The sequence below is a fragment of the Ursus americanus genome, chromosome 4 (assembly GCF_024610735.1).
Source record: "Ursus americanus isolate L20-20 chromosome 4, mUrsAme1.1.p, whole genome shotgun sequence".
NCBI lineage: Eukaryota > Metazoa > Chordata > Mammalia > Carnivora > Ursidae > Ursus > Ursus americanus.
Genome location: NC_142130.1, coordinates 95749579 through 95762119, shown reverse-complemented (window position 1 = coordinate 95762119; position 12541 = coordinate 95749579). Strand labels below are relative to the sequence as shown.

The 12541-nt window shown below is 53.1% G+C and overlaps 1 protein-coding gene across 3 annotated transcripts in view; it reads left to right on the top strand.

The window, feature by feature from the left end:
- C2CD2 (C2 calcium dependent domain containing 2) overlaps positions 1-12541 on the top strand; it is a 51923-nt gene that overhangs the window by 8666 nt on the left and 30716 nt on the right. For all 3 annotated transcript variants that reach the window (XM_087861820.1, XM_087861821.1, XM_087861822.1), the window contains exons 2-3: positions 763-861; positions 11513-11632. In XM_087861820.1, the coding sequence (XP_087717946.1) occupies positions 763-861; positions 11513-11632 (219 nt within the window). The remainder of the gene's footprint in view (positions 1-762; positions 862-11512; positions 11633-12541) is intronic.

Sequence of the window (12541 nt, the reverse complement as noted above, 5' to 3'; positions counted from 1 at the left end):
CTCTCATTTGGAGATCTTTAGTTGCAAGAACCAAAATGGACATGGGCTGACACGCCACGGAGGGGTTTACTCGCAGGGTGCGGTAGGGTGCACGGAGCCAAAGACAGAGTTGAACCGGAAGACCTTGGGCAGCAGGAGCCCTGCAGCCCCAGAGGTCTGTGAGGCAGGAGCTCAGGAACCCACTGCTTGGGCACAGCCAGCCAGCTGGTTCATTTTTAGCCAAGGAATCTCAAACCCCAGGGACAGGTGGCTGGCCCCTGGGGATTCCTGCCCACTTACCACTTGGGTGGTGGGAGAGGAAGGAGGTGACCACGTGGAGCAGGGTGAGGTGATTCTCTAAAACCAGAGAGAGCTGGCTTTTGCAGAAGAAGCAGAGGGCAGAGCCCTTGACCCTGCTGTGCTTGGCCGCATAACGCGCTAGACCTACAGAGCCACGCCCAGCACCCTGTCCCCTGTGACCTCGAGCGTCCACAACCTCCTTTGGCATCTTTACTGCGCATCTCTGGTTTTGTTGTGTGTTTCTTGCTTCCCATCCCCCTCTGGTAACCAAACCCGGCCCCGAGCACATTATGTTGTGAGCGGGTTCTCTGGCACGTGGACTTCACGACATTTGAGCCCGGCTGCTGCTGGAAGCACAGGTTTAATTGAAAGGGCTCAGATGACCTGTTCCCAGGTTTGCAAAGCTTTATCCCCAGGACATGACCATTACAGAGAGCCGCCCTGTGCTGACGTGCCCTCATCGTGCCTCTCCTTCTGTTCCAGGGCCCGCTGCCCCTGTCCTTCGAGGAGGACCCGCTGCGGCAGCCCCTAGAGCTGGCGGTGCAGCAAGTCTCCAGCATGGCCAGGTCTGCCCAGGAGAAGGTGAGCTGGGGCGCGGTCACCCGACGGGGATCTTTCCTGACTAGAGTAACGAATTTAAAGCTCAGGTGGGGGGAGGGTATTCTGTTTTAGGATTATTGAAAATGTGGACACTGTAAAAACCTAAACAAACAAAAAATTAAGTGTGGTCTCTCAATGATGGATGGATAAATAAATCCGGGTAGATCTGCACAATGGAATGGTATTTAGCTTGAAAAGGAGGTGGGTCTGGCACAGGCCCCGTGCATGGGCCTTGAAGACACAGCGCTGTGTGGAGGAGGCTAGTCACAGAAGGCACGTCTTGCGGGGCCTACCCAGGGTGGCGACATCGATTGAGACAGGAAGGAGATTCGGGGTCGCTGGGCACTGGGGGGAGGGAAGTGCAGAGTGACTGCCAATGCGCAGGGTGTCTCTGAGGGGTGATGATAAAGTTCTCAAAGTGGTGGTGATGGTCATACAACTCTGTGAAATATGGTAAAAACCGTTGAACTGGGGGCACCTGGGTGGTTCAGTCCATCAAGTGTCTGACTCTTGATTTCGGCTCAGGTCATGATCTCAGGGTCCTGGGATTGAGCTCTGCATGGACTCCCTGCTCAGCGCGGAACCTGCTTGAGATTCTCTCTCTCTCTCAAATAAAAAGATAAATCTTAAAGAAAAAACCATTAAATTATACAGTTTAAATGGGCAAATTAAATGATATGTGAATTATCTCAATAAAATGCACATATTTGTGTGTGTGTGTATATATATATACAACACCTAGATGTTTTTTAAAGACTTTTTTTTTTTTTGAAAGAGAGAGAAAACGAGCAGGGGGAAGGGGCAGGGGGGAGAGGAAAAAGCAAGTTCCCCACTGAGCGGGGAGCCCAAGGCGGGGCTCGATCCCAGGACCCTGGGATCATGACCTGAGCCGAAGGCAGACACTTCACTGACTGAGCCCCCCAGGCGCCCCGACACCTAGATTTGAACCATCTCGACACTATATCGAGCTCATTTTACAGTCCATGGTTGTTCACAGGCTGAAATTACTCATTAGACTGGTCAAGTACTGTAAATAATTTAAAGGATTTTTTTTAATGAAAAGTATCTGTGAAAACTCCTAAGAAACTTCCTCTGAGATACAAAGCTTGCCCTTGTATCTGTCTAGTGGTGCTGTTTAGCAGACGGGGGACACCTGCGTGAGCCCCGCTGGAGAAGGAGAGCACTCCAGCCCCGGAACGCCACCCCTCCGCTTCTGCTCCCCGTCCCCGCTAGCGTCGCCTTTGCCACTCCGGTTCCTTCGCTTTAACTACAGTTCAGGGCTGTGGAGGGACCAGGGCTTCTGTCTTTATCGTCAGCGGACGGACAGTGGAGCGGTTTTCTCTTTCCTGCAGCACAGCAAGGTGCTTACTGTCCCCGCCTCTCCGGGCACGCACAGGGAAGTAGATCAGGACGGGGGGGGGGGGGGGGGGGCGGGGGGCAGACGTGGGGCTGCCAGGCTGCAGCTATGCCAGCTGCAGAGTGACCAGCTGTTCCGGAATGGGGCAGCAGAGCACTGCTCCCTGCCCCCTGGGCCCCGGCAGCCTAGGGGGGCTCTCCTTCCCCACCCTCTTGCCAATACTGGAGTCACGTGCTCTATGATCCCTGTAACGAGTGTGGGGAAGTCTCTGGAAGGCACTGGGGTACGAGAGGAAATTGGCTACCCCAGCTCAGGATGCCGAGACCAGCATGGTGCATTCGGGCTGGAAGGGGCTGGACCAGCAGGTGGCCCAGTGCTTTTATGAAACTGGGGGGCTGAGGGCAGTTGACTCCCCCACTTCCGTGTGGGAAGTGCGTCTGGGTGTGGTGAACACCCTCTGTTATTGACCGATCGGGACCGAGTCCCGTTGTGGCGGGCACTTGCTGCTTGGTGCTGTTGGGTGTTCTCTGACGATTTAGGAGGCCCGGAGCGTGGGGGCTGGCCTGGAGGTGCAGAGCCGGGAGCCGAGAGGTGGGCCTGGCGATCGGCCATTTCCAAAGGTCTTGGTGTTTAGTGCCAGAAAAGCCACTTAGAAAGGGGCTGGTGACACCGTGTTTATTTGAAGACAGTTACAGAAACGGTGCGTGCTCATTGAAAAGTTCAAAACAACACGGCCGTCCGCCCCCTCGCCACCCGCACTGAGCCTCCGTCCTCTGCTCCCCTGGGAGGGGCCCCGCAGCGTGTTCTCAGAAGCCTCTTACGTCCCGCAGACAAATGGCACAGCGCACACGGGTCTTGTTTCATTTCACGAGTTTCTTCAGAGTTCTTGACTTTTATGTTTTCTTGGCCAAATGAGGAAATGGGAGCTTGTCATTGCCTGGTCATGGCTGTGGCTAGTGCTGTCCTGGGGCGAGCTGGCGCCCGTCGGGTGTCAGGCCCCTGGCCCCCCCGTGGGGTGTGGGAGAGTGGGTCCCGGGGTGGGTCCCCGGGGACACCGAGTGCCACCGTCGCTTACCAGCCATGGCCTACGCACAGCCACCACCGGGGTCCCCCCGTTGGGATCCTCCTGGCTCCCAGGAAGTTGGGTGTAGGACACCCCCAAGTTCATGGGTCCCGCACGCGCACTGCCTTCTCCACTCACGGTCGGGCGTCTTGGCTGAGCGCGCCTCGTTTGAAGGTGCCGTTTTGTGAAGGGATGAGGCCAGGTAATCAGAGTTTGTCCTGCAATGTGTCCCCGGAGGAGGGGTTCTTAACGCCTGCGCTTCAGAGGAAGGTGGGCACGCGCCACGGCCCCTCGTGTCTTGGAACCGCTGCATCGGCACAACACTCTCAGCAAACGAGTCCTCCTTTTGGGATCTAAGCCCCCCTGCCACCTGGGTTTCAGACATATTGAGCCCTCTGTCAACTCTGTCGTGTTTTCCTGTGCCCTGTGGAGCTCTCGAGGAGGAAAGTCCACAACGGCCCCTGGGGCCCACAAACAGAGGTTGTAAAGAAACACAAGCGTGGTTTCAAGGACGTCACCTCCCCTTCCTCAGCTCGCGCCATATGATCAGCCTGTGTCTTTCTCATGTCCCTGACTCAGCCCGGTCAAGGGACGTGCGGATGGCGCTTGAGCTAATGACAGGGACACGTCTGGCCTGGACCACGGGGTCATCTAGAAGGGACTGGGGATCCTGGTCTCCCCCTGGGAGCACCTTCCTGACTCATGTTTGGTCTGAGTCTCTCTGCGGGCTGCGGGGGAATAGAACCAGGCCTGCCCTGCCCTCCAGGTGCCCTGTACTTGACTTTCTCCTGCCACCCCTGAGGACCGCCATGTGCCCCAGTCGCCTTGGCAAACAGCTGGTTCCTCAGCAGCTCCCCAGCCCCACGTCCTTCTCAGAGAGCGAGGTCTTGCGTAGCTTGGAGCAGCATGGGGTGCCTTGCAGAGCCCACGATGGGGGCCGGACGCACGGCCCGCCCAGCCCTGGCTCCGAGGAGCACCGTGGACTTGGAGCGCTCTGACCCCAGCAGTGTGGGCTTTTTCTTCCATGAGAAGAAACTCTCTGGACACCCACTGGGTCTTCAGTAACTCCATTCAGCTCTGACACTGACCCCCTAGAGTCAGCACAGGCCCCGCAGGCTAAGGGCAGAGCCCCACACGACCGCCCCCTTCAGATGCCAATCCCAATGCTGGGCCACCTGGACTTTGGACCCACCGGCCATAAAGTCAGGGGGTTCCCGCCCCTCCAGGTTTGATAATTTGCTAGAACAACTCATGGAATTCAGGAAAATGGTTTACTTCCTATTACTGGTTCATGATACAGGAAACAAGTCAAGAACAGCCAGATGGGAGAGATGCATAGGGCAGGTGCAGGGGGAGGGGTGCTGAGATTCAGGCCGTCTCCGGGCACGCCACCGTCCCAGCACCTCCTCGCATAGACCAAGAACTCCATTGTTTAGAGGTTTCGTACTCAGGCACGATTGAGTCAATCACTGGCCTTTGGCGGTTGAACTCTGTCTCTAGCCCCTCTCCCCTCCCTGCAGGCCAGGGGTGGGACTGAGAGTTTCAACGCCCTGATCACGATGGGTGTTGGGGGGAACCAGCCCCCAACCACCAGTCATCTCCTTCGCACACAAAACACTCTTATCCTTTGGGAGAGCCAATGGAGCCAGGAGCCGCGAGCCAGGAACTGGGGACAAGGCCCAAATCTGTATCGCAAGCAGCAGCCCTGCAGGTGTTGTGGCTGTGGGTTTTCCTACAGGGAGCCCGTGCTTGCCTGGCGGGCCATCTTCTCGGGCGGGGACCGGAGGCCTCCCTGTCACTTGGCCTCGCTGTATGAGGGCATAGCTGGCGGAGGCGAGAAGCAGGCCCCGGGCATGGCCAGCAGGGCACTCTGCACCATACCATCACCTTTACGCGTCTCCCCAGGGGCCCCTCTGCCTTCGCTTCCAGTCCCAACATGCTCTGAATTTCTCCCAGCCTGTAATTACCCTCTTACACAAGAGCAGCGAGTTTCTACCTACGTTCTCTCCGCATGTCCTGGGAGAGGTTTGCTCCAGAATGTTTGACCCAGAAAAGGCGAACCTTCATTTCTACATTGTGAGCGGCCTGCAAGCCAGCTCTTGCTCTGCCGGATGTCACAACAGCCCTTCCACGGCACGTCCGTGGATTCAGAAATTCCACGCTCCATTCCATGGAGGTGAGAGGTCTGCAAGGGCCAGGTGGAGACTCATGCAGTCTGAATCAGGGTTTGGGAGTTGTGCTGGGAAGGCACGCAGTGAGAAGGCCATGCATTTCCTTTAGGGAGCATGGTGTGTCTCTTTGGACACAGCGTTTATTCAGAAAGCTGGCTGCTGAAAACAGGGGACCCCTTGGCCCTGGAAGCCATCTTTGGAGATGGGGAGTGATGTTGGCTTTTTTGGTGTGAGGCCAGGTGTCCTGTGAAAAGCAGTAATTATCTCCGTCTGCAGTGCCATTCGTAAATAAATAGAGGCTTCTAATGGTATAATGATCATCTGTAGGTTACAGTTTTAAATAGACGTAATAACCCACTGAGCATGGAGAAAGGCCCAGCTCGGAAGCCGGGGAGACACTGGCTGGATCTGGGCATGTTTGGGCACTTCCTTCTGTCTCTGAGCTGGAGGTTGGGTGTCTGCGAAGGGCACATCCCTCCCTCGCAGGGCTGTGGGGAGAACGAGGGCCAGCCTGCGCCCCGGCTCCTGATGCTATCAGGTGTGAGCAGCCCCAGCCCTGTCTCTTCTCGTCAGTGCTCACCAGACTCCTCTGCCACAAGTATCACGCCCATTGTGCGGAGGAAGAAACTGAGGCCAACAGAGGCTGAGTCACTTGGCCAAGGTGGCTAAGAGCTATGCAGTAATAGAGGCTGGAGTCGAAGCCGGTCAGCCTCCAGAGACAAGCTGAGCCCTGGCACGCCATCGTCAGTGCCGTGACTCCTCTTCCTCACGTCCGGACCCTTCTATCACCTGTGCTCCCACCCCCACCCAACCGCGGAAGAGACAATGGAGAAGAGGGATGCGCACGAGAGGCCCGAACCCACCTTTGCTTCTGCAAAACTGCAGCGACAAACAGAACTTAGACAATTGCATGGACTCTTCCCCAGAATCTTGTTCTGCGCTGCACGTCGGGGAACTGCACAGCTGACATTGGCTGTGTCGTGTTCCATGCGTAACTAAGGCTGGGACATGTTTGCCTACGGAAATATACTGTGAGAGCGGCCGGGGTCTCCTGCACTCTCTCCAGACCTCAGTGAGCCCCCTTGGTTTGCAGGAGTGGCCTGATTCTGGGTTGTCCATGTTTGTCTCTCTCGTTGCAAAAAGGAAGTGTGGTTGATTTTTTTTTTTTCCTTTGCCTGACTTGAAATTCCAGGTATCCCATTAGCCTGGTATTTATGCTAAAATGGTAACAGGTTGTGAAATTGTTTTGTCTTGGGGTCTTTCCAAAGGCAGCTACGGAGACTTCTCATTGGAGTCCCCGCCCTCTGAGACCCAGTGTGGATGCCACCCCAGGATGGGAGCCGTGCCTCCCTGGAGCTCCACCTGTTTGGGTTACTGTACTGAATTCCGGGCTGAGTCAGCCGTGGGGTGCAGTCTGACTTTGCCTGGAGAAGACAGGGTGAAGGACCCATAGACAAGCTGAAGGTTTGTTTGTGTGTTGGACTGCCGAGCGGTAGCATTCGGGGTAGGTGCGACAGAGTGACCTGGCCCCATGCGGGGAGCACTAACTGCCAGTCTGGAAAAGACCCAATTCCCTCCTGCCTTCAGTTTAAAGGAAATGTCTTGTAGGTGTCTTTTCATACCTAGGGTTGATGAAAGAGAATGGCATGTTCACAAACAGACTTCTGAGCCAGGGAATGCCCACAGTAAGCCGCATCCCATAACTCTTGGGAGCGTGATATTACTGGACGGCCTTATTGCTCATTTGAAAGTGTCCCAACAAGAGGAGGGTTGGGGAGTGTTGCCGGGGTGGGATGTGGGAGCCCGTGTGGTCCACGGCACACCTCTCAGTACCATAAAGTAGAGCATCAACCCAGCATTCCTTGGGTTGGGCCGCCATCTTGTTTCCAGCATTTTTCCACTTTCCCTGGGCAAGCAGGATTAACTTCATAGATGTTCTGATCATATTTAGCTGTACTGGATTTTACCTTTTGAGTCTCAGGGCTCAGTCGGTTAAGCTTCTGACTCTTGGTTTTGGCTCAGGCCATGATCTCAGGGTCATGAGATTGAGCCCCACATTGGGCTCTGTGGTCATCACGGAGCCTGCTTGAGAGTCTCTCTCTCTCTCCCTCTGCCCTTCCCCCTGCTCACACTCTCTAAATAAATGAACAAATTAATCAATAAAATCTTTAAAAAAATGTGGAGTCTCTATTGCAGAGTAGAAATGATTGTTGATGTCAGCTGGTGCTGTCTTCAAGACCATTTACAGAAGCGAGTCTAGACCGCGGTGCTGGGAGCTCTGGATGATTAGCGAAGGGCTTTACCTTCCCTTTCATTTTGGAGTTCTTTCCTCAGGATGTTATAAAGCATGATTACAGGGAGAAAGAGTCAGTGACCTCAACCCTTTAAATGCGTTTTCATGGTTGTGTTCCTGGCTCTTTTGGGGACAGAAGTAATTAAATTATTTCCAGGTCTCTAGAGTGTTCCAAGAGAAGTTGCTGAGGCAGCTGTATAAGAAGCTTACTTGAAGAGGAACGTGGAAGAGTGCAGTGAGAGTTGAAGACATTATAGGCCTTTCTCCAGCAAGCGTTAGCAAAACTCAGGACTACCTAGGCCTGGCGTTCTTTGGCCCCAACTCTAAACAAAGGAATACAGTTTCAAGATAAGACCTATTCGCATAGGTATGTGACTATTTGAGCTTCTTCTTGAAGCTGGAGAGAGCACAGAAAAGTGAACGATGGCCCCCACTCTGTTCTGTCTGCGCAGGTTTCGGTGACGGTGACGTGTGCTTATCTTCACATTCCCATGACACTTCCCTCCTGGCCTTCTCTCTTGATCTGTGGGAGTGGACCAGGTCTCCACCTTGGGGACCCTCAGTCCATGACGTCCAACCTCCATAAACGCTCTCTTCTGTAGAGAGGAGGGGGGTTTATCCGGAATACACAGTTCAGCTTTCTGTTAGCGCGATTTTGAAATGGTTTATGTAACTGGGGAGTTGTCTGCTCGCTTTGGAAAAAATAACTCAAGCATAAAGCAGGTGGGCTCATGGCTGGCTGTTTTCACAGGAGCCTCTTATGCCCCAGATGTTGGCGTCATGGAGTTCTGCTTTGGGGCCAGAGGTTCATGTCTGTTCTCGGAGACATACTCAGTCCCATTGCAGATATTAGATATTGTTTCTACTTAACTTTAAAAATCCGGTATCAGTATCAGAGCCCCTCAGCGGGAAGCCGGAGCACTGAAGATTGAATAGCCCTATTTAAACAGCTCTGTGTGATCGGGAAGCTCTGAGGAGCTAACTTGAAAACCTCAGGAGGGGCCCTCAAAAACACAGGTGTGTGTGGGACGGTGGGGAGGGGGGCTCTACCTGTTCATCGGATTTAGGCAGATTTCAGCCCCGGACATTCAGGCCCCTTGGGAAGGCCAACTAGCTGGAAGGGGCCCCCACCCTCTGCTGCTCCGAGAGGGGTCCCCTGTGTGGTGGTGAAGGCTTGCCCCCGTTCACCGGGGTAGAGAGAATTTAATCCCCCTTGTGGATAACACCTTAATGCAACTGAAAGAAGATTACTTATTTGTAAAGCCTTTGCATTTTGTTCTTGTCCATTTGATAAATGAAGCATTATTATCCCCAGGGTGGCAGGCGTGGTGGGCTGGCCAGGACGAGGATTGGTCCCATCATGGTCCCTCAGCAGGGCTCACAGCCATAGTGCTAGCAGTGTTTCGTCGGGCCAAGCCGTAACGTGGGGCAGCCTCGGACAGCTGCTGTAACCCCCTTTTCCCTCGGAGTGCTGCAGTGAGGCCCAGGAACGGTTCGTCTGTGTGACAAGTTTCCTGTAGGGGGTCAGGACCACTAGGGCCAGGAAGACCCACCCACGGGTCTCGGTGAGAGGACATTGGGACCCACAGACGCTCTGTCTTTAGTACTCTACTTACTTTCTTTTTTTTTTTTTTAAGATTTTTTTATTTATTTGACAGAGATAGAGACAGCCAGCGAGAGGGGGAACACAAGCAGGGGGAGTGGGAGAGGAAGAAGCAGGCTCATAGCAGAGGAGCCTGATGTGGGGCCCGATCCCATAACGCCGGGATCACGCCCTGAGCCGAAGGCAGACGCTCAACTGCTGTGCCACCCACGCGCCCCTCTACTTACTTTCTTGATGTGACTTGAATAGGAATTGTGACCATCGGAGTCTTGGTTCTAGATGTTTTAAAGTCTTTTAAGTCTCAATCTGCTTGTTTATTTATTTGCTCTCAATCATGTGCTTAGGCCAGCCACATACCCAGGGACGGGGTAGGGAATGCTCTGTAGAACTGGATACAAAGGAGAACCCACTCCTTGTTCCAGAGCGCTGATGAAGCCTTGGGATTTTATTGCTAAAATTCTAATTAGCTTAGTAGAGAAGGTTCTGGAGACCTAACAGGAGTCAAGCAGTCATCCTCGGGTGTTTTACTCAGAGCGGCGCGAGGCCCAGGCCGTCGCAACGAGGACAGCGAATGTTCTCCGTGTCATGTCATTTGTGTTCGTAACTCATCTGGCACGAAAGTATGTTCCTCCAAAAAGGATTGTTTATAGAGCATTTATTTTTAAAATGAATAGACGACATTTCTTATACAAACATTTTTTTGTTCCAACCTTTTGTGAACTCGGCAGAGGCAATAACACGATGGAGATGTGTAAACTCACGCACATAGCTCAAGCCCCTAGTGCGACCTTGCCAGGACGGGGGGGACGGTGTGGGGTGGCGTCTGTCAGCATCGGGAGCAGGCGACGCTTTCCTTTCTCATTCTGTGCCGTCGAGCCTCCCACGGTGGATGCTGGGGACAGACCCTGGCGGTGGGTGCTGGGGGAGCCGCAGCGTCCCGGTCAGGTCTCCTTGGGAGGGCAGATGGGCCGGGGGGGCGGAGAGGCTCTGGACGCAGGGCCCTTGGGGGTGGGGAGGAAGGAATTAGCTGGGGATGAGAAAGAAGAAGGGGGCAGATGCCCTAGCCTGAACTTCTTGGGGAAACAGCAGGCCGGATAAAGGAACTATTTGGATAATCTTTCCACTTGATATTTTATTTTAGATTCTGATAAATCCACCAGAGAATTGAAGAATTTTCTTTTCCTTCCCAAGTGACAGCCGGCAGTGTTCCCATGGGAAGGTGGGGGTCCCTCCTGCTTTAAGCTCCGCCTCCTGGTGACTTGGCTCTGGCCTGGCACACTGGCCACCTGCCGGGCGCCCCCTGCAGTACCCCTCCTCCCAGCCGGTGCGCACCTGGCACCTGGCTCCTTGTCATCCCCGGGGGCTTGCTTGGCATTCTGCCAGGGCAGGGGTGACCCCTCATTCTAGAAGATCCTCTCCTATGGAGGGATTCTGTGGCAGAAAGTTGATATTTCTCTGTTCGGTAACCACTCTCTCTAAAATGCTTTGTGATTTTTATTGGGAATGTGGTCTGGTTTGTTCCTGGTGTAATTACTTGACTTCGTCCTATAGGTTCTTAAACGAACTCACTTTGTAATGCTATTTTTGTTAAGGTTGTATAATTTCCTAAGTGTTTAATATTTTATATGTTCTTTGAATTATCCCCACGTCTTTGAAAACCACAACAGATTGAAAATTATCTAGATAGAAACAATTTATGGTGTTCCAAGTATATTTTTAAGTTTTTTGCTTATAAAATCTATCGCTTGTTTTCTTTCTAAGGCTCATTTTTAGAGAGAGGAGTTGGGTAATGGCTTTTACTCCATATGAACGTGGAAATGTCTGGGGAATTTTAAATCAGCTGGTGTGGAGAAACAGAACACAGTATCCAGGAAAAACTTTTTATGTGGAAAGAATATAACGACTAGATTCGGGCAAAACCGAGTTTAGCTCTTGAGAAATGCATCAGGAAGAGAAGATTTGGAGTGTTGTTTCCAGTCTTCAAACTATCCCATAACGGAAAAGATGCGGATCTGGGTATTTACCACGTTTGGAACTCTGACGTCTTGTCCTTGCTAATCTTTCAGGTCCTGATTATTTTATTCAGTGAAAGAAAAGGGTATTTGGGACGAATTCTCCTTTCTGTCCTATCTTGTGCCTCCTCCAGATCGTGTCTTGTCACGTGGTGGGCGAGGCCATTCAGTTCCTGGTGCGCGTGGGGCCCGCGTCCCCCGAAGACACGGGGCGCCGGCTGTATGGTGCACGGCTCTCGCCGGTTCATCTACAGGTGAGTTTGGGTAGATCGAGTGGGTCATGGGAAGACAGCGCTCGTAACCTATAGGGTAAGCCTGGTGCGAGCGCAGGGCCGTGATTTCCCGTGTTTTTATCAATCCTTTATTTCATAATTTCCGACTGTAACCCTCTATATTATATTGTAGCTTAGGAAATACAGTGTGTGTTATGTATATGCACATACTGTATACACGCAGACACACGTATGCATCCACACCGACTCCCACCCGTACACACATATACAGATACGTGTGAACGCCTATCATGAATTCAGAGGTTGCCCACCTACCGCTATTGGGAGACATGATACTTCTCAAGGCGTTTAAACAGACCGGGGCTGTTGCTGACGGGCAGAGCTAGGGCGAGTGGCACCTGAGGGGAGGACGGGGGTCTGGTTTCGGAGCCCGGGCCAGACCCCAGCAGTCCTCTGCGGCTGGAACACTGCCGTAGCGGCTGGACTGGGCATTCCTCTTTTTAGTTTCTGGAAAAGGTCAACTTTAAAAGAGCTTTTACTATTTTTTATAAGTTTAAAAGATGGGGATTACTGTTATCTTTCTCACAATGCACTTACGATTATCGTAGCAACAGATGTGCACAGGCGCATCTCATCTCGTCGCGCTGTGCAGATGCCTCATTTTTATCCGCGCAAGGTTCGTGGCAGCCCGGCGTGGACACGCCTGTCGGCACGTTGCTCCAGTAGCCTTCGCTCGCTGCGTGTCTCCGTCCCGTGTGGGTGATTCTGTCGTATGTCACACTGTTCCCTTATTATATGTGTCACGGTGACCTGCGGTCGGTGACCACGACTCTGAAAGCTCACGTGGTGGTGACCGTTTCATAACAGTGAAGTATGTGTGCCGTCTTTGTAGATGTAATGCTTGTGCACTGTAGACGACAGGACAGTGTA